A 22,991-nucleotide genomic window follows, 5' to 3' on the forward strand; every position below is an offset into this window, starting at 1 on the left:
ATTGGGCTACAGCGGCTCCTCAACATCACTGTGGAATACTCTAAAGCTAATAAACTCTGCATCAACTACAGTAAAACAAAAATCATGCCCCTTAATTATCGCAAGCAAAAACTACCATTCAGATGGTACTTGGACTTGAACAAATTGGAAATCACAAATAAATATTGCTACCTGGGAGTGACAATAGACGAAAGGGGTAGCTTCAAACCACAACTGGAGGAGATCAAGAGGAGAGGCCTAATGATAGCAGTATCACTTAGGAACCTCAAAAACAAAATCATTGGCCCAAACCTTGCTCCGCTCCTACAAGTGATTCAAGCCAAGCTGATTCCATCAATCACATATGGAAGTGAAGCAATGAGAGGGAGGGATACGGGAACCCTGAACAGAGTAGTCTCAAAAGCAATGCGGATCATGTTCAGTCTTCCGAAATACACTTCACCGGCGCAGATCCGCCTAGAATTTGGGGTGGCCAAAGAAGAACTTGCACGAAAGGGAACTTACCTTAAGACCTGGCACAAGATAAGCAGAGGAGAAGAAAATACCCTTAACGCACTCCTCTGGAAAGATCTACAAAGCAAAAATGACTGTCCTGCAAGACATTTCCTGGAGGATGCCATCAATCATCTTGGGGCAAGGCAGCTATGGGACCTTCAAGGGAGCCCGTCAGGTTTCAAAAAAACTATTAATAAAATAGTCAAGGAAGAATCCCTCTTGCAAGACAAAGCCTCATTAGCCAAGAGAGCACATGGCTGGCTGACTGTGCAAACATACAACAAACTTACTCCTCAGGCGTACCTAGTGAACAGTTTCTCCAAAACAACAAAAGAATCCTTTTTAAAACTACGACTAGGAGTGTTATCAGCAGCGGGCCACATGGCCCCATGGCTGCGACCATCAAAACCAGCAAAATGCTGCCTGTGCGGAATGCATGAGGAAAATATCACACATCTCATAACCATCTGCAAAGAGCTGCAGCAAGACCGGAAGAACCTATTGAGACCCTTGTTTGTAAACAAAGGAATCAGGTCTTGCAGAGAAGCAGTCTTGAGCTGTTTTAGAGGAGACGACGTGCAAATGGCCTGCCGACTGGTAAAATACCTACGATTGGCAGACACCAGGCTTAAAATGACGAGAGCACAAGCGGACATTGACATCACCTATATAACATCATCCGCCTCCAGTCCTCAGACCGGGTAAGAGACCCATATTGACCAAGAACATTAAAGTACCTTCCCCATGAAGCACAAACACTCTGGGAGAAGCCGGTCAGAAGGGGAGCGGAGGATATAGAAAAACCCACTTGTCGAAAGCATGCGCTCGGACATACACACAATTTTTTATCTAAAACAGAAATCTACCTGTATTTATTGCTGGATGATCATTGTCCCACTTTTAATGGTATTAGACCGAGCTTTTTAACTGTTTTCCTTTAACTGATCATTTTCTTTTATTACTAATAGCTATTTGTAATGGTTTTTATTAACTGTACAATAAAGCATTTACTTACCTTACATTGCAGTTGGATTCATACTTTGACTTTGTCCCGGTTAAGTGCGACCAGATGTCCCAGGTTGACGCTGTATGTTTTTAAGACTTAGAATGTGTTTAATCTTTAAAAATGTATATATCCGGTTCCCTATATTGGATTATTGTTGTTTGGTTTTATTTTGAAGATAAAAACATTTCCTATATTTATAAATTGGTGTGGGATTTTAATTGCGATGTGGCATACTTATTTACTTTATCTGTGTTTTAAAATTGATTACATACCTGTCTCCTGGATTAAGTCTACCTGCTTGCAGCCAGCTACCAAGGGTTGAGCCAGAGGCTAATGTATTAAAATCTTTACTGGACCTTATACTGTATTGGCAGCCTTATTGCTAGTGATACATGCATACTCACCCTTACTTAAATACAACTCCCACCACACTTCATTTCTTTTTCTTTCACAAGTTATATGTTATTCCTAGGAAAAGGTTTTCACTCCCACTCTTGAGGATCCAAAATGTTAGGGTATGTCAGCCCGCTGTGCACCAACTACTGCTGACCATCCCAATACACCTCTTTAATGGTGTATAAATTCATCTCTGCGGCTGGTAGACTGAGAAAAATGGTGGGGAAATAACTGCATATCATACTCTGGTGATAGAAGTGTGTGGGGGCAACCTTGATGAATTACCAGAGAAACGTAATTAAATTGTACCTTTTTGCATATTGTAGTATTTCCAACATTTTTATAAGCATGTTTTAGTGGAAATTTCTTTTAAGCGGTATATTGACACATCTTTGATATTTTAAACATGATACATGGCTTTGTTATGTCTTTTATGCATATATGAATTTCTATCAACTGAATAATTATGACTGACTGATGCACCGATGAAATGGAACGTTGAAAGGGTCTATGGTAAAAAGATGAATGAGTACAATGACTGACACTACAGAGGATTGAAGGGTGAAAGAAACTCCTCTAGGGTGTGTCGAGCAGCACTCACATAAGCTCATGGGAGATATGATTCAAAGTGGGGACAAGGGGTTTTCATTCTTTCAGAATGAGTCTCATGGAGCAGCTGATTTGTAAAATAGAGAAAACATTTCTACAGAGCACCTAAGGCTTCCGGAGCACAAGAGGGGCCGAGGGTGGGGAGGATCTGCGTGAGGTGTTCAGGACAGGATCATGAGTGACAGGTCTCATGACTGGTTTGGTTTAGGAGTGGGCAAAGTTGTGGAATGTTTTCCCTTTTTTTGAACTATTGAAGCTTTAGAGGGTAGGAGCGATCCGGTTCCGAGTGCTTAGAGAGGCTCCCAGGTCTCTTCACTTCCAGCTCAGACCCTGGAAGGGAAAAAGGCAGCAGTAGGCACTACACAAATCTGTCAGGATTGACAACATTATATTATCTGGTCTTGGTGCCTGCCTCCTCTGTTCATGACTGAGGCTGGTAGTTCGATTCGGGCAGTGCTTAATTTGAGCCGGTGGTTGCCGGTGTGAGAAGCCAGCATTCATTTTTGAGTACTGGCACTTATTATCCCACATCACATAACTGCCTGAGAGCAAGGAAGATAAAAATACCCAAATCGGAAAGGCAAAAGGAAGAGCAAGACAAACAAAAGTTATTAAGGGAGAAAACAGGAACCTGCAATGGTGGAATGAAGGGGTAGGGAGTGTCTGGTAGTGCATTAAAAAGGGATGAGGTGGATTGAAGACCATGCAGCCTTGATATTAAGTGCACCAATGCTTAATTGCACTGGCTGCGGGCTTCTGGGCAGAGATTTTTTTTTACTAATTAAACAATCAGGCATTAAGCAGTTGAGGGAGTACTTGGCTGTGCAAGCGTAAGAGCAGAACTCCGTACTTTTCATGGGTAATGCCGCCATCTTTCTCCATTACATTCACACTGCATGCGGAAGGACAGTGATTGCCAGCCTCCCTCCAACGACATGACATGTGCATGCCTGTGATTGGCCAAGATGAGAGCCTAATTTCCAGCCGGACTGCATGAGCAAACATTGCGTCACTAACCGTCTTCCCCTTGAACAGCGTCTGCATGTAGACACAAAATCCTGCGCACTCAAATTTAATATAACAAGTAGAATACTACTAAATGTAATTTGAAATAGACAAATGTCCAACGTTGATTCCTGGAGTGTGATGTATAGCTCCTTTATTAGATCATCACATCAATGGTAATTTGACCCGTGTCCGTGGACACGGAAGTGTCACTTCCGGGTCCGGGACGCCAGTGCAGGGAGGGTGTTTAGACCCCATGAAACAAAATACCACACGTATCCATGTGGTCACTTTCGGAGTAACGCTTACGCTTTATGGCATTGAACTTTTGAAGGCGCGTGGAAATTACTGGCGTCTACCACATTGTGAATAGAAAATATCGGATAGACTTTACCCTATCACCTTCTCATTATATGGTTACCCTGCCGGGTTGGAATCATCACCGGACGTGGGCCCTAATAAATAGGATCCAGCTATCGAGCCCTGAAGAGTTATAGCATCTGTGATTGTACAGACCTATAACGAAACACGTGTCGGCTGGCTGCAAAATTACCATTGATGTGATGATCTAATAAAGGAGATATACACCACACTCCAGGAATCAACGTTGGACATTTGTCTATTTCAAATTACATTTAGTAGTATTCTACTTGTTATATTAAATTTGAGTGCGCAGGATTTTGTTTTTAAGTCTTAGGTGTGAATCTTTTCACATTTAAATTGAGGGGTTTGTTGGGTCCCCCCTCCCTGCCAGCACCAGTAACTTTGACAACTGTAATATTTACGCTAATACTGTCTGAGCGCCCATACTTCCTGTATACTTAATACCCTCTCTCTGTTGTAAGCGTCTGCATGTAGCTCCGCCAATCAAAAGTTAGAAGGGATGAAGAGGTGAGTTAATAAAAATGGGCAGATAAATCCTGGGGCCTGTAAAAAGAGATTAAAGATGTCCCGCATAGATGACTTTCCAGACCCTTTGTTGTAAGATGAATATGTTTGACCACCAACAATCCCACTCTGGAGTTCTTTTTCAGTGGTGAGCCAGAACTTGGAATCACTGGTTTGGCAGACGCAGGACTAGCCCTTAATACCTAAACCTAAGCTCCAAGCGCAGTATACTCCTGCAACAGATAAGACTGGTCAGTTGTATAATGCGAAATGAAAGGGCCCCCTCGAGAACGTGATGTGTGGCCCCTCAGGTTTTCATACCTCACAGATATAGGTTTTAGGCTGCATGGGGCCCCTCTGAAGGCAGATATGCTCCATCATTGACACCCCACCCCCTCCCACTCCCAATGACACAGTAGAAACACCCCTTCCGGGCACTAGCAACATCAGACTTCATAGATCACTAGAAGAGACACTCAACCCAAGGGTGGAGAGACACCTTCCCTTTCATCAGCGCCCCACAGTCTAACAGATATTAACTGCTTAAATATTGCTGTACCTGAATGATGCAAATAGTTCATTTAACAAATCACTTGATAGAAAATAAGCTACATTAAAAAAATTGTAACAAACCTCCCACTGCCAACAAACTAAGTAGCAGGATAAATGTCATCATGGTTTCTGAAAAGGAAAAATAAAGGAAAGAAATTAGTTATTTGTTATGGTTTTGCTGTACAGCGCAATAAAAACCTAGGGGCTTATTTACAGGACTCTTGCACCACTTTTGCATTATTTTTGACATAGGAAAAGTGACGTTCTGGTGGTTCAAGGGTCTTGTAAAGAAGCCCCTAGCACTTAAAAGGTAATGTCATGTTCTGAGCTATTAGAAAGGCGCCCAGTTCAAAATTGTTTTGCATTGTAGGGTAGTTTTGGAAAGGACAAGGACAGGAAACTAGAGTGAGGCCTTTTAGAACCCTGTTCACTATCTTTTTGTGCCTCTGATTTTTAATGACCGTAAGAACAGGGGTAGCTGATACAGTGTCATGGATAGCTAAGGGCAAGGCAGGTGTAGTTTGTGCTACCCTTGGCTCCAAATGACAACCATGTTTCTGTGGTGTAAACCTGGGTGCTTAGAGAACAAAAAATATCTTTTAAATGTTGGCACTGCCTCAGCATACGTCTGTGCATGGTCATTTATTACCTCATCAGCAGAATCAGCCCTTAGGGAAGAAAAGGCCTATACGTGTGAGCTATTATATTTGGAGCAGGAAAGGTTCAGTTGGTCTTTTTTGGGCTGAAGAAAATTCTGAGGGGAAAACTCATTTTAGCCAGCTTCCAGCAAACCGTTCATAAAAGAAACAGCCCCTTTGAGGCTGGGATCAGTGTGAAGAAAACTATAACACATGAGAGGTGTGGAGAGTGACTGCAGGCTAAGCGCTGACCGAAAATATGGATCGAAAGAACAATTGTCAGAGGTGGTTGAAGAGGGGGTATGGTAGCTTGAATGGTAGTAGAAGAGATGTGGTAACTTCAAGTGGTGGTAGAAAAGGTGTGGTAACTTGACGTCGTGATAGAAGAGGAGGTCACTTTGTAGGAGAGTACGATCTGCTTCTTATAGTTACCCCCACTTTTTGCTGATGTTTTACTGTTTTCAACTTAGACTGACTGCGATCCTGCTATCCAGGAGGACCCCAGTCAAGCTGCTTTTACTCTAAATTGATTGCATGTACTTTAGATACACTCCAGTTTGGATACTGGGGTACCCTTATCAGTCCCTAGTATATGGTACACTTTGTACCTAGGGCATAGGTACCCCAGAGGCCTCCCTGGGACTGTAGCATGTATTGTGCCACCCCTGAGAGACCATTCAAACTGCCACCATAGGTTTGCTACTGCAGTCTGCGTAAGGTGGTGCATGCACCCCTTACTTATATTTAGGTTCACTGTATCTATCCTATATTACTGCACATATAAACCTCTATGGCAGGCCTTATCAATCCTGAAGGCAGGGTGCTGGGTTTTATGTAAGAGGGTGGTCCTGCACGAGCAGGGCTCCTTTGCAGCCTTCGGAACCTATTTTCCGGGGTTGTTTGTGATGCTGCCAACCATATATATTTAAGTGCATTATAACCTTGCGGTAAATGCTAACGTTAAAACGGCTGCTTGGAAACATGTTATGTGTCAAACACCTTGGAATCATACCTCCTTGCCAGTAACCGGCAGGGGAGGTATGATTCCACCCTCCTAAAGGGAAATATGCGACACACAGGTACACCTGGCAGCAGCATTCTCAATCTCGGCATCACAAAATGCATGCTGCCAGCCACAGACACGAGTCTGCCCTCCTGCTGCTGAGCCAAGCTCGAGTAGGAGAAGGCTTGACAATAGGTTTCCTGTCACAGGGAGGTGTGACCACCTCCCAGACAGGATTTAGTGTAATGGGGCTGGGTGGGTGCACTCTGAGACTGTTTGAAGTCTGCACTAGGGGCATATTTGGTGTCCCTGTGCATAAACCGTGGGAAAATGACATACTCATGTTCTCCCATTTTGTTTTTGTTTTTCTCTGTGGATCCTATGCTGTGATGCGGTGCGATAACAGTACTTGGTTGAGCACACAACCTGGCCTTTGCAGGTGATATCTTTTAATAATTACTTTTCACTAAAAGCAGTAGTCTTGAAATGTCTGGTCCTGAGGAATGCATGAAAAATCTTTTTCACCTAATGCAGAAACATGTCGACCACTACTGAGTGCGGATATTATTTCTAAAACCGCATTTGCACTTGTCTTTTAACCTTAGGGACTGGGAGACACTAATAAATCCTTCGTTTTCTACCCAGTTCACCTAATTTTACAATCACTCACTTTTCACCCTTTCCACTTTCCACTGCTTTTTTCAGTCGCCACTAAATCATGTGATACTCTCCTCTCACATATCCATCTCGGCAACGGTACCATCTGACCGGCCGTTTTGTTTTGTCTCCTGGGCAAGGAGATCCCAAATGATGCAAAAGAGGGCAGTACAGTATGGCTTCTGATGGGAATTTTTCCAAATGTCCTTGAGCCCTAACGTGGCCAATTCTATATTTGAAAAACGTGCATGGTGTGCTCCTTTGGGTGTTATTTGTACTGCACTTACATTGTGATTCCAGACGATTAACTCACTCCCTTGACTACTAGGTACCACTGGGTGTTTAGTCCCTGTGCATAGCCCAGTTCAAACCCTTTGCAGGAGCCATTTGCTCCTGCTCTGGTGCGTAACTGGACAAAGGACATGGCTGTAAACACTCCTTTGACCTGACCCTCCCATAGGTGGGTCCCCAGAGTTTGTCCTTTCCTTGGGTATAAAGAAGGAACCCTGACTACAGGACTTTAGATTTTACCTGGACTAAACCCTGCAAGCAGAAACCAAGTACTTTGACGATTAGCACTGTGCTGGATGACTGTAGAATCTCCCTTGGAGTAAAGGAGTTACTCCCCTGCGCTACAGGCACCTTAATGCATCTGAGCGATTTGCATCTAACAGAGCTCCTGAGGACTCCAAAGATTCCTGCAACACAGGAGTTAGGATCCTGAGTATCCCTGAGGTTGATCTGCCCTCTCAGCAATTCTGAGACCAGTATCCCTCGTGGGGACCGTGCAACCCAAACCCCTGTGCACAGTGTACTTTTGCTGCAGTATATGCTTTTTGGCAATCCCTGAGGCTGGTCTTTGAGCTACGTTAAGCCCTTACCCTGAGCAGTAATTGCACTGAAGATTTCTGGCCTACACTCCACGAGTGTTCCGTGGGCTGGTATTTTGTGATTCAGCCCGGTGAACCTTTGCGATCCCTGGTCCGTTGGCCTGTGGGTCTCTGTGAAGGTAACTTTGACTTCTCCTGGGCTTTCCTGGTTGCTCCAGATGTGCCCTGACTCCCCAGAGCTTGAAGAGTCCCCTGGACCTTGCTGGTCCACACCAGGCCAGCTTTCATCTGCCTGCATTGGTTGCATTTGCCAAGGTTTGTTGGTGTTCAATCTGGACAGTAACCCCTCAGCACTCAACATCCTTCATGGGACAGCTCACCTATGGACTTTGGTTGTCTTCGACGTCTCCTGGTCCCCGTGGCTGCAGAGTCACGCTCCCAGTCATCTCACCTGAAGCACCCGATACTCACAAGGGTGTGGGCCTTAGAACCTTCTATATTTCAAAGGGTTTGCTTGAAGTCCTCTCCGAAGTATCCTTAATCTTTAATTTTCCAACCACGACTTTCCCATAGAGTTGTACAGAGCTCGCGCCTGTGTTCTCACACTGCACCGGCCCGTGGGTTCCCTGTGTCACTACTTTGGGTGGTTCCTTGGGGTCCCAGCAATTCAACATGCTCTAGGCACTCTGTCTAGTTAAGTCATGGTTTTTATTCCACTTTCTTAGTATATGGTTTGGTCTCCCCCTGGAGCACACTTGTATTGTGCTATTTACTGTTGTGCTAGTGATTTCATATTGTGTGATTTGTGCTCTAATCTCATAAAGATGTTAGTAGAGAGTGCTTAGTAATAAATACATATACCTTATATATCTCTTGTGTGGTTCTCCTTTAATTTGGTTATTCAGGAGGTTCTAATCTGGTAAAACAAGCTGCTTTACATTCCTTTGAGACTTAGCCTGAAAGCTGCACTCCACAGCTACCACTAGGATAGCTTTCTTTAAAGGTTGTCTTTGACCTAATCATCAATAAGGGTCGTTTGGACTCGTGCAAGGGTCCCACTTTAATTAGTGGGCAGCATATACCAGGTCAACTTCTCACAAGGTAGCTTTGTGATTCCAGTTACACCAGACTTGTAGGTCGAATCTCTTCCCAATCGGAAATCACACTTAAAAAATGGCGAAAAATGACTTTGGGGGGGTTTCACTACCAAGACATGTAAAACCTAAAAGTACATGCCCTGCCATTAAATACATTGCATCCTGCCATTTGTGGTTTCCAGGGCCGACCCCTGAGGTGACTTATATGTATAAAAAGGGATGGCTAGGTCCTGGCAAAAGGGTTGTTTTGCCAGGTCGACATATCAGTGTAAAATGCATATACAGGGTCTGCAATGGCAGGCCTAAGTCGTGGTGAAAGGGATACTTACGTGGGTGGCACCATCAGCTGTAGGCCCACTAATAGCATTCAATTTACTGGCCCTGTGTACAACAGGTACCAAATTACTAGAGCCTTATAGGTATATTAAATATGCCAATTGGGGAAGAACCAATATTACTACGTTTAGTGGAGCGAGCACAAGCACTTTAACATTGGTTAGCCGTGGTAAAGTGGTCGGAGTCCTAATACCAGCAAAAACAAGATCAGAAAAATGGACGGAGGCAGGGAAAATGTTGGTTGGGGACAAACCCTAAGGGGGTCTGGTCTAACAGAATCTATGCATGATGGGGCACTCAGTGAGTGAGTAATGCCAATGCTACATCTTCTTATAGGGGACCTTGGAGCATTTACATTCTGTGTACATATACAACGTAGACCGCCCTTCAAAAGGCTGCTAATCCATCCACCACGACTGCATAACCAATAAGGCTATCCAGAAGAATCCCTATATTAAACATAAATACAACATTTCTCTAGAAAATGCCTGTAATAGGCTCACACATCACACACATTAAAGATAAATTCAAGGGAAACAGTATTTGAAACAATCTGTTTAAGAGGTATTCAAGGTCACCAGGGCAAGACTCTCTGCATAACAGAGCTGGCTCTATCAGGGGACCCCATGAGAGGCTGGTACCCTGGGCCCTTCTTAACATGCCTCTGTCTGGTTTTATATTTTATAAGAAAGTGCATACATTAGCTAAATGCATCACATAGACTTTGCATGAGCTGGGCTGCCAGAACTTGCTTTGCCTAAGTGATGTCCATGAAGCATGAGGATTGCTAATTCTGTATCTGGGCTACTAGGAGAATGCTTCAGAAGGGAGTTTTAAACCTTAGAACTCAAGTGCAATGTCTTGCCATGTGACACAAACAGAGCTTAATTTGAGCTGGTGGGTGAGGGTGAGTGCACTTATGTTTGGGGATGAGCACTTATTTCATTGCATCAGATTTTTACTGATAGCAAGAAGGAAACACATATTGAAGAAAGGAGGAGATAGAAAAAGACGGACAAAGCATCACAAATGGAGAAAGCAGGAAATTACAAGAGTGGGATAAATGGGCAGGAAGTGTCCGGACCTGGATTTAAGAGGCCGGAGATGAGTTAAAGACTACGGGGCATATCAACAAGGCGGCTTAAAAAAATTATTGCTGCTTTTGCAGCTGTTTTTGACCGAAAAGCGGCGATAATTTTACCGCCCTATTAGCAAGGGCACGCTAACGCGTGAATCCATGCTTCTTCACACTTTTCCTCAACGCCCAGATTTGCATCTCTAATAGGATAACGGGAGAAATGTTGCTAAGCGTCATTTCTCCTATTATCAAGCATCACGCAAAGCAGCATAGTGACAGGAGAAGTAGCGATAACCTCTGTTATCGCTACTTTCCTTACGCCTGCTTTGACACTGACTTAGCCATGATATCCTGTAGAAGGTGGATATCATGGCTAAGTATGTGTGGCCGTATCAGCAAGCTATCTTCTAAAGTTGTGTGATTATTGCTGGATTTCCAGTGATAATCACGCAGTTAGGCAGCTTGCGCTCTGAATTTTATCGGTGTGGAGATAAGCGTTGCTGATAGCATGCTATCTCCGCGATAAAATTCAGAGTTGGGTGGCAATAATTATCCTAGCACTAAGTGCGCTTAGCGATAATTATCGCCCACTCTTGATGATATGCCCCTACACAGCTTTGAATTTCGGCGTGCTAACATCTAATTACATCAGCTGCGGTCTTCTGAGCTTAGCTTTGGGCACCGGCAAATGTCATTTACAAATTAAGCACTGGACAAAAAGCAAAGCAAAGTCATGGAAGGGTATTTACTTTCCAGTACAAAAGGTATTTTGCAATTGAAACGTGCCTTTTTCTCAGCACAAACAGCAATTTGCACCTCTTTTCAGCCTAATGGATTTTTTTGGGCAGAACTTGGGTGGATATGACAAGTCCCTGTACCTTTTTACAGAACCTTGTTCTGCAAAGTTAGGCAGCCCAGGTGTTTGTGCCATAAACTAATGCCTTCTTGAAGCAGGAGCTAACCAGGAGAAATGTTGTCATTTTGTGAAATATTCCACACATTGCAGTTGTGCTACACTGCACAGCACTCTCAAAATGTGTGGAATGTTTCAGAATTTGTCTCTGCATAGGATGTTGTACTGGAAGGGTAAGCTGCCTCTACAGATCCTATGCAGGAGATCAAATATACACCTCTGCACCATGATTGAAAGGGTGTGCATGGCACAAGGCCGCCTTTAAAGTCGCCACCACTGGATATAATAGCAGCAGGTAATGTTCTTAATAAAGATGGCTCTGCGCTGCTCCACCCTCGTGCACCACGCATAGCACCAACGTTGGTTACCGTGCTGCATTGTAATAAACAATAACGATTCTTGCCCTGGGTGTTGGTTAGGGCTTAGCTGGTTGGATCTATGGAGATGGTGGGTAGGTTGGGATTTTAATGTTAGGAGCATGAAAACTGGTCCCCGAAGACTGAGTACTTCTGTGTACTGTGTATGCACTTGCTGGGATATATGCATCTAGCACACCATATGATGGATGCTCTGAGTGGAAGGAGGGCTCACATCTAGGAAACAGGGCTTCAGCGTAGAAATCAAATCTCTGCATGTTCTTTGACAAAAATCTGAAAAAGACTCCTCTAGGCTTGAGCTTGTCTTCGAGTACATTATGATTTTTTAGAATTCAAATAGAAATTCAAGAATAATCCTATAAAGCTATGAGTGTTGCTGATTTCCATCCTAAATTCTAATCTACCACCTTGGAAAAGAAGTTGAAATGTATAACTGTTAGAAGTGTAAAACGAGCAGGACTACTTTACTAAGGTATATTTAGGCTCTAAAACCTTTATCTTTCTTATTTGGTGGTATCCTTGTTCTTGTTGTATCATCATCCAGATACCTAATGTTGTCCTTCGAATAATGGATAATGGTAACTCGTGTCTTCTTATTCTGCTTAATCTCTCATCGGCTTTTGATACCGTCAACTGAACCTCTCACCCTGAAAGATCTAATGGGATTCATAGGAACTGTAATTCATTGGTTTGTAACCCACCTGGTAAACCAAAAGCTAGTGAAGGTGGACCACGTGCTGCAGCTGTCCCTCAAAGGACTTAGGTTATGGCGGGCAGGTTTTTCGTTGCATTTGCAACAGAGTTGTTTTACATTATTACAGCTATTCAGGGCTGGCATCTATGTTGATGTGGCTTGCTAAACCAATCCTGAGTTGATTCAATGGTGATGAGCTTGGAGAGAGTGGTGTACAATGCGCTGTCATAGAGTCTGACACGCGCCCATTTTAAATCATCCACATCATCACCAGTCACTCCTCTTTCGTCACCCCCATTCCTAACTGCTTATCCAGCATTTCTCATCCCTGACTCCTGAAGCATCATTCCTCGTGCCACATTCCCCAGCCCTGATCCCTCACTCATCATTCCTAATGCCTCATCCCCCAGCACGGATCTCTCATTCATCATTGCTAAGTCCTTATACCACCTGAGCCCTCGCTCATCTCTCCTCTTCCATCTCTCCTCGTCCCTTCAGTTCACATCTATTTATTTCCAAATAATCCTTTTTGCAATAAATCATTACAGTCTTTTTTGTCTTCCAAAGGAGGCCATTCCTGAAACACTGGTGAACATTTGCTAAGGTTTGCGTAGATACATGATAATTTCAACGTCCCGTTCTTTTCAATGAAGGAGCCTCCTTAATGAAGCACAGTGGAAGGCCTGGACAAAAACACATCCCAAAATGCACCTCGACAAGACACAACAAGCAGTTTTTTGGGACCCTGAGTAGTAAAAGAATGGGTTTTGTGAAATGGTTGTTAGCGCTGAGTCTGTTTACAAGTCATACATGCAGACACACAGCCTAATGCCCCCACTCCCACAAAGATGACAGACTTACCTCACAGAGCTGCCTGTGTAGGGCTGACTTCAGAAGAGCTCAGCAACGTTTTGGCCTTAGAGCTCTCACTGCCCTCTTATATTTGCAGTCCTGGGCACTAACTAGAACGACTTCCTCCTTCTTGACTGTTGTTTTGCATTTCCTGGATTATATAATGCCTTCCATTCTATAGAACGTAAACTGTAACCGTTCAAATTCCCCTTCTCGTCCTTACTTCCTCTTCTGAAAACTGTAAGCTGTCTCCATGTTGAAGAGAATTTTCAATTAAGGTTTTCCCAAATTGACATTTCCTTGATGTATCTCACGATAAAACTGTTATGTAGGCATTTGCGTATGTAAAAAAAAAAAACATTGGCTTGTGTGAGAATGGAAGTTAGAGCCACTCTAAGTTAGAGCAAGGTTTTTATAGACAGCCATCATTAAATGTCTTTTCTTTTAGAAGTGAAATTTCCTGGCATTTGACTACTGGTAGGTATCCTGTGCCACTACCCACTCTTTAAAAAGGTCACACTCTTGCCCAAGCCCTGGCACCTGCTTCAGCTAAACACCTTCAAGGTCACTAGTTTCATTTCCTTATGTCAAACAAAACACTTGGCCTGCTGCGGCTAATGCGAAGAAATCTCCCAGCTGTGTTTAACCTCAGAGCCTGGTTTTCCTGTAGTGGGTAAAAACCAATCTATTTATTTTATTTGAAACGTTTTATAATGTGCCAACATGACCGGTACGGGTATCAGAGTGCTGTACGAAGGAAAGGAAACGAGGGGATGTAAAAAACATGAGTACAACACCAGGGAACTTAAAAAAACAAGCAACAACCTACAAAGGTAACAACCCATCTTGTGGGACACGTAAAGAACCAGGGGCCTCATTTATGAAAATTGACGCATCGCTACGTGAAAACAGCGATGCGTCACTTTTCACTGCGCACTCCTTACGACATTCCTGATGCGTCATATTTAATGTATGACGCATCATGTCGCAAGGACTTACAGATACGTCAGTATTTCTGACGTATCTGTAAGCGCAAAAGTTACGCAACTCCAGCAACGCGTCCTTTCACATGGGGAAAGCCCCATGTGAAAGGGCTTGCGTCAGTCTTATGCCTGCAGTGAGGCAGGCGCAAGACTTTGACGCAACAGCGTCCTAAAAGTGACGCAGTGAAATCTCATAGATTTCACTGCGTCACTATTACGAGGCTTTTTGCGGGGGAACGCCCCCTCTGCATACATTATACCTGACGCAGGTATAATGTGGCGCAGGGGTTTAAAAAGTGACGCATCTACCTAGATGCGTCACTTTTTAAATATGGCGCAACGAGGCGCATATTTTACACCGCTGGTGCGTCACAAAAAGTGACGCACCGGCGGTGCAAAACTGGCGCAAGGCCTTCATAAATAAGGCCCGAGGAGAGCAGCAAGTCTAAAAGGCACATGGAAACACAAAAATTAAAACTTATTTGCAGAGGTATAAAATAATGTCAGCGGGAAATAAAAGTTTGTGATGCTGGCTTCAGGCTATTGCTGTAGATGGTCATTCGTGATTAACCCTTTGACTTGTTTCTTAAATGAGGAGGTAGAGGGGTTAGATCTGATCTCTGGAGGATGAGCATCCAAATTCTTGAAACAAAACCAAAAAATGTACGATTGTAGGTTCTTTTCTTTTTGAATTTTGGGGTTTCAGCAGTAGGGAGTAAGAGCTCTTAGGCTCCGATTCGAACCTGATAGTTTAATTTTTTTTGCCAGGTGGACGGGGGTATTGTAGTGAATAGCTTTGTGCATCAAGCTTACAATCTTGAAACTGATCCTTGCTTTGAAAAACAATCAGTTTAGTTGAATTAGGTCAGGTGTCATATGGTCATGTTTCCTGGAACCAGTGATGAGTCTGGCCACAAAGTTCAGAGTGGCTATTAGAGGTGCCAAACTAGCTTTAGTAACCCAGCCATGGTCACCATTCCATTCTCCATGCGTGATATAACTAGCAATTGGACTGCAGACTGAATGTCATCAGAGGGCAAGAATGGCTTGACTTTCCCTAATATGCTGAGCAGATGATTGGCTCCCCTTGTAGTTGCATTGAAGTGATCTTGCATATTCAGGTATTTGTCCAGAGTTATGCCTAAGAATGTTGCAGGGTCAACAACATGAGGGATGCAGTCGAAGGCTGTAGGTTTTTAGCAAAAGATGATTATGAGTCCACCATTGTTGAATTATTTGTAGCGCACAGTTTAGAGTTTTTATTTCATCTGGCGAGGAAATTTTCTAATACAGTTGAGTGTAATCGGCATGCAAATGGTGTTGAATGTTAGAGTGGTTCAGAATTTCAGATAGTGGTTCCATGGAAAAGTTGAAAAGCGTGGGGGAGAGTGTGGAGCCTTGAGGCACTCCAATAGATACCGGGGTGCTGGTTGCAAGGGAGTGGTTACGTTTGATTCTTTGCATTCTGTTTCGAAGGAAAGAGGCAAACTAATTTAAGACAGGGCCAGATAGCCCCATTCTTTTTAGAAGCAGATCAACCAGGTTTTCATGGTTCATTGTGTCAAACGCTGAAGACAGATCAAGAAGGATCAGTAGACAGGGAACATTCTGGTCAAGAGATCTCAAGGCATCATCAACAATGTGTGTTAAGACAGTTTCAGTACTGTGACCTGCTCTGAAACCTGACTGGTAAAGATCAGGGCGCTGAAACCTTTCAATGTGGTATCAGAGCTGCGTGTGAACACATTTCTCAAGCAATTTGGCCAATGTCATGATACTGGTAATTGAACGGATATTGTTAGGGTCCGCTAAGTCTGCATGTGGCTTTTTAGGGATGGGAGTAACTTGACCCATCTTGAGGCAATCAGGAATCCTACCTTGCTCAAGAGATTCATGGATGATCCTGGACTAGAGTGGAGGAATAGCCGATTTGAGTTTTTTGAAAAACGTGGCCAGTAGCGGGTCGTTGAAGTGATTGAAAGGTTTTAAAGAAGCCATAGATTGGAGGAGCTCTGCATCATCTGGTATTAGAAAGGAAGTGCAGGATTCATTGTTTTATGGGAGGTAAACTTTGGGGTAGGAAGTAGGTGCTCTCACTACCATTGGCCAAGATGATGGTGAGATGGGGGTCAGAGGCAGCAGATTAGGTGAAGCAAGTTCAAGTTCAATTCTTCTAGCCCTATCGGTGAAGTGTGCTGAGAAATCCCCCCGATTGGGGAAAGAGATCTTGGGTGCAGAGAGTTGGTTGTTTTTTCATTATTCCAAATAGTGTTTTTGGTCTGTTTTTGATGCTGTCAAGCTGTGCCCTGAGGTGATCAGTTTTGGCAATATAGATATTCTTGTTATATGTACTTCTAGACATCAACTGTTTGAGGTTTGTGATGGAGGGTGAGTTTCTCCAAAGTCTCTCCTTAAACCTTAGTTTGTGACGTTCCTCATTAAGTGAACCATTAAACCAGGGTTTGGACTGTTTGATCAGCGTCCTTCTGAGTTGCTTCAGTGCTATTGAGTCGAAGATATTTGTCTTGGTGGGAATGTAATGATCCGTAAGACAATCTAGGTTTGTCATGTCAAGGGGTGGTGGATGTAGAATATTTCTAATGGACATTTGTTCTTTGGTGTTACTGTCTCTCAGATTTAGAGTCAGCTGTTTAGTTTTGAGCAGGTAACCATGTCTGACCATAACCTTTACTAGGATGTGAAAAGAGATTTGGTAGTGCTCCGACCAGTCGCAGGGTGAAATGCCATACAGTTGTATGATGTTATCTTTAGCTATGATTAGCTCAAGGGTGAAGACCTTGTTGCGGATGATGAAGAAAGTGGCCCGTTTAGTGTCACACAGGTCACTAATGACCACCTCTCAGCCTTCTGTACCAAAGAAAGAGTTGGTCAGACAGTCGAAAATACAAACCAAAACCAAAGGGGATGATGGACAGTGTTGAAAATTGCAAGCACTAACCCCCTGTCAACTGATCTTGGTTTAATCCATCATCATTCTTTAGCTCAATCCGCCACCCCAGTTCAGACATTGCCATATGCAAATCAGTGTAACCCTGTGCCTCATGGGAACAGTCCAGCCCGAACTGCCAAGCCATGTCTTCCCTGGACCGGAAACAAGCATCCTGGGACTGGTTTCTGGCTAATCAGCCATCATCAGGCAGTCGAAAATACAAATCAATAACTGTTTATTGATCTACACTCAAAGCGTGGCCCGGTCTGCCCAGCTCTAGGAGTGCTGCAGAGAGGACTGAAGATACATTATGTACGTTTCAGAACTGGGCAAGAACACGCCCAGAATGATATTTTCCGGGCAGGTGCAGCTAAACAGTGAATTGCACAAAAAAGGTTTTGCACAGACAGTCTACAATCCAAGGTCGTTCCATCTGGGCATGCCACTAGACAAGTGGGATGGGGCCTCTATCCAGTGAGAAAGGTATGCGCTAGTAGGAACAGTGTATTCATTACTGAAACACAACAGAAATGAAGAAAACAAAACTCTAAGGGGAGCATTTCTTGGAATTTAAACAAGATCAGTTTCAAGTAGCTTAAAATGGCGCCAAGAAAATGGCGCAGCAAATGCTAACTTACATAGGGAATGTGCAAACATGAACATTTCTATTCTAACAGTGGGTCCCTTGCAAACCTGGGTGAAGTTGAGGTCAGAAAGGAAAGCTTTGAAGGAGCAAAATAAGGGATCATTTGTGTTGTTGCAATGTAGGTTAAAGTCCCCAATGAAGTGGGGTGTTCATCAAAGTATGAGGCAATTGTCTCCATGATTTGCTCGATGAAGAGCAAATAGTCACCTAGTGAATGATAAATTATGTGGAGCAAACAGATTATTTTGCCATTGCATCTGATTTCAATGTCTACGTGTTCACTGGAGGAAATAATAAGGGTTTGAACCAGTCTCAAAGTGAAGATGGATCGATAGATGCAAGCAATGCCATGCCCACCCCAACTTTAACAGGTCTATCGAGTCTGAAAATGTCATATTCGGGAGGGACTAAGATGTCCTGAATTGGAGAGTTGGTGTTTTTAGGCCAGGTTTCAGTTAGGATGAAGAGATCCAATTCTTGTGTGAGGATGAGGTCAGAAATATCCGCTGCATGCTTCACTGCTGACCTGCAATTGTGCAACATAGATTTGATGTGAGAGTTAGTTGCTAACACTCGTAGGTGAGAGGTAGCCACCAGTGGTATGTTATTCTTGTTCATAGACCTCTGATTAAAACTTGTCTTTCTAAACGGGTCGAATGATATAGTTTGGATGTTGACTGGAGAGTGTGAGGGGACATTGCAAGAGCTGTTGTAAGATAAAAGTAGAGAGAAACTGTCCTCATCAGACAAATGGTGAGTAGGCTTATGGGGTCTGGAGTGGTGGTTCAGAAGAGGCTGTGTTTTCCAACCTAGGCTGAAAGGGTTATTGGAGGAGGTGATTCAACCCCTGCAGTGTTAATCCGTTACTGGAGGTCTGGGTTGATTAGTCTCAAGGGTAGGATATGGTTTCCAACCCGTTTTCATCCTCAAAGAGAAATATATGAGGGTCTGCAGTCTTTCCTTAACAGTTTGAAGATTCTGCTTGAGGTCAGCCAACTTATCCTCATATAGGGCAGGCTATTACTGTCACTTGTCATTCTGGGCTAAGATGGCAGATGGGACCCCTCATGGAGAGGGGTGTTGGAAGGCAGGATAGACTCCTCTAAGGTGGGAGTGAAAGCATTGAAGGAGGGGATGGAATCCAGGTTGAGTCTGCCATAATAGCCTCAATGGGGGAGGGATGGCACTGTGGAAGGCAGGTTTAGGGGTGACTAGTTGAAGAGACAGCCCTTGCAGAGGAGTAGTGGGGGGAAAAATATCTAGTTTGAGGAAGAGGTACTAGAGTGTGAGGCTGAGAGTGGTGTAGGCAGGCCTCTCATTTCAAAATTCAGGCACACTTGATATCTCCGGGTTAGGTTTGTTGTTATTGCGTTCACCATCGGTGTCAGATGATTTGTCAGACTGACTCATGTGGCATGATGGGGAAGCAGAGTGGGTGGAGACGGAGGAGGACAAAACAGAAGATTGAAACAGAAGACAAAACAATGGCTACCAAATTTCATGGTTTAAACTCATTACCGTTTGAACCACAGCTGCCCTATTGCCCGACACCCAATTCGGATTCCGCCCTCGCCACTCTACAGAGTCCGCACTGCTTACTGCAGTTGAGACCCTACGTCAGGGGATGGATGAGGGACACACCATGGCCCTCATCCTATTGGACCTGAGTGCAGCTTTCGACCCTGTGGCGCACGACAACTTGCTACAGTGTCTGAACAACGGAGGAATATCCGAAGCTGCACTCCAATGGTTACAATCCTTCCTGACAGGGAGAAGCTTCCAGGTTCGACAGGGCGACCACTACTCGAGAGACATAGGTTTGGGACAGGGCGTTCCCCATTGTTCGTCCCTGAGCCCAACCTTGTTTAATCTCTATGTCTCTCCAGTGGCTTCAATTGCCGTGAGTCACGGATTGAACATCGTGTCATACGCCGATGACACGCAGCTGGTTATCTCCCTATCGCGCGCACCCGGTCTTGCGATGGACAGTTTCAGGGATTGCATGCAAGAACTTGCAACCTGGATGTCCACCAACTGCCTTAAATTAAACGGCAACAAGACCGAGGTGCTCGTTGTGGGGAGGAACCCTTCTGCTTGGTCATCGGCGTGGTGGCCTCCATGCCTGGGTGAAGCTCCCATACCCCGCCAGGGAGTAAAAAACCTTGGCGTATGGCTCGACGCTGACCTATCTTTTGGACCCCAAATAGACCGAGTTGCAGGTGTCGGTTTTAGCGTCCTAAAAACCATAAGGAAGGTCCTTGACCTCCTTCCTATGTCAGCACGGAAAACACTGGTACACGCTCTTGTGACATCACGCCTAGACTACGGCAACCTACTCTACCTGGGTGCCACCAGCAAAGCTATGAACCGCCTTCAGGTAATACAGAACGCGGCAGCCCGTCTCATCCTAAAAATCCCTAAACGATCAGACACCAAATCCGCTCTCAAAACCCTCCACTGGTTGCCAGTAAAAAGCAGAGTGGAATTCAAAGCCCTCTGTACATGCCACCGCATCCTGGCTAAGAAATCACCTATCCCACTCCAGAACTTAGTGACATGGTATACACCTGCACGCGATCTGCGCTCCTCATATGGGGGCCTACTTCAGGTTCCTAGGGTCAAAAGGGCCCGTATGGGCGGACGCTCCTTCCGTCATCTGGCAGCGAAAAGCTGGAATTCCCTCCCTCTCCATCTCCGTCTGGATCCATCCGAATCCAGCTTCCGCAAGAACTTAAAAACATACCTGTTCTCCAGATAACTGATCACTGGTCTTCAACCTCGCACAGAGTTCTTCAGTTGTTGCGCGGGGACACGCTTCAGCGTAACCAAGCGCTTTATAAGCTACCCTTATTATTTATTATTATTTATATATTTGGATAAGGATCACAGTATACAGATCATAGTATTAATAGGTGTACAGCTGAATCTGAGACCACTGCCTTCATACAGTGACATAGAGGTTTAGCACTGACACTAACCACCATATTGGGGACCACCATCTCTCTTATTCCCCTAATCCTCCCACAACAACTCTTGCAAACATGTGCCCATCCATCATTCTGACGCTCAGCATTTCAGTCTTGTGTCACAAGGATGCAACATAAAGTACACTGGAGTCTACTAGAGCAGTGTGACCAGCTAACAGAGTGATGAAGAGGATTGACAGACTATAAATATAGTTTATTTGATTCAGTTCTCTTGCGATAACAACACATTTTTAGCATTAAAAATTACAATTTTGGTTTTAAGATTATCAGTCTAATACAATTTTAAAAATGATTTAAAAAAGGTATACACGTTAATACACACAAATTCATTGGGTGGAGCATTGCAAAGGGTAATCAAATTCTGAACAGAATTTATATCACATTTAATTTTGTTATGTATCTGTTCCTGGCAGCAACAATGGACGGATTTGAACAGGTAAAGAGGACGTGTTCCAGATCTTGCACCCCACCTTTACATAAGTCACAGAGGGTAGACCCTCCTCCTTTTGGTAACCATTTAATTGTGTATGATTCCAGGGGTAGTATCCCAAGTCGTAGTATAATAAAATATATATTGTTACATTTTCTTAAAAACGGTTGTATCCGCGTACTGTTTGTACATTGAGAGATCAGAGCAATGTTGCTTGTTGAGGGTCATGCTTAACCTGGGGGTAAGATGCTTTAGGCATAGTTTCAGTGGGGCTTGTGACCAAGATTTTAACATATCCAAAGTCACAGATGATAATTTGAAAGCTCTGCATAAGTTTTTAAAAAACACATACTTTGGAGAGTCTGGGTCAAGTGTTTCGATTTTTAACAGAGCTCGTAAAGTTCCTTGATCAGCATGGACCAGGTTCTATGCCCATCTAATTATATTTGTGATCCCTCTGGCAAAAGAGCTGTCTAACGATAGTTCTAGCCGGAGAGCTTGAACCGGCACAGCTTGCGGCATCCTGGCTAGTTTCCGTAGGATTTTCCCTTCTTTGATATTAATTTTTTTCCATTCGTTGATTGGAATATGTTCTATTGCACATGATAGGACGGCAGGGATTTTAGAGCTATAGACCTGTAACAAAGAAGAGAGTTGTCTTTGACGGGTGGAGAAATATAATCTTTGGAGGGCCCCTAGGTGGTCGTCTGCTTTTTGACCCATTTTTTGCAAGTGAGGCAGGTTGTGCAGGGACTGAGTGAAAATTCTCCCGAGATATATATGTTCTTTTACAATTTCCAATGGTTTTCCCCCTAGTGTCCAGTTATATTTGACATGATTCTTTCCAGTAAATGGTCCTATTTTTGGTTTGGTGACATTTGGGATTAAATGATTTTCTCCAGTATATTTAGTAAGTGCCAGCAGATTTCTTTGGAGCCCAAATGGGGTCAGGTCTAGAATTACTACATCATCTGCGTACATCAAACAATGGATTTTAAAATTTGCAATCTTAGGTGGAAAAATATTTACCTGATTGAGGTTTTCCGGTAGATCGCTCAGATATAAAGAAAACAACAAGGGAGCTAAAAGGCATCCTTGACGCAGACCGTTTAGAGTTGGTATTGGACAAGTAAGGCCCTTCTCTCTCCCCATTTGGACTTGGCACCATGTCCCAGAGTACAGTGAAGTTATTAGGTGAAGAAGATTTTGAGGGATTCCCAATTGCTGCAGTTTTTTCAAAAGTTTGTCTCGGTCAACCCTATCAAAAGCAGTCGTAAAATCTACGAAGACTGCGTACACTGCCTGCGACTTTCTGATCACATATTTTTCTAGTAGTGTTTGGAGTACTGCGATGTTATCTATCACCGAGTGTTTGGATCTAAACCCGGCTTGGTTAAGTGGAATGGAGCCGGAATAGAAAGCCCACTCTTTTAGATGGTCTAGAATAGCAGCAGCAAAAATCTTCCCGGTTGCGTCCAGAAGAGCAATCTGGCGGTAATTACTTGGGAGCAGCCTGGAGCCTTTCTTGTGTATTGGAATTACAATGTTTCCTTTCCAGGACTTTGGGGT

The 22,991-nt window shown here is 43.8% G+C and overlaps 1 protein-coding gene across 1 annotated transcript in view; it reads right to left on the reverse strand.

Moving 5' to 3' along the window:
* The window catches only part of LOC147734878 (alpha-N-acetylgalactosamine-specific lectin-like), a 118,323-nt gene extending 104,761 nt beyond the window's left edge, over window positions 1–13,562 (reverse strand). Inside the window, exons 1-2 of the mRNA XM_086953090.1 lie at window positions 13,436–13,562; window positions 5,033–5,080 (exon numbers count right to left, since the gene is read on the reverse strand). Coding sequence (XP_086809216.1) covers window positions 5,033–5,075 — 43 coding nt within the window. The 5' untranslated portion in view covers window positions 5,076–5,080; window positions 13,436–13,562. The remainder of the gene's footprint in view (window positions 1–5,032; window positions 5,081–13,435) is intronic.
* Between the last annotated feature and the right edge of the window lie 9,429 nt (window positions 13,563–22,991).

The sequence above is a fragment of the Lissotriton vulgaris genome, chromosome 1_2, assembly GCF_964263255.1.
Source record: "Lissotriton vulgaris chromosome 1_2, aLisVul1.2, whole genome shotgun sequence".
Classification (NCBI taxonomy): domain Eukaryota; kingdom Metazoa; phylum Chordata; class Amphibia; order Caudata; family Salamandridae; genus Lissotriton; species Lissotriton vulgaris.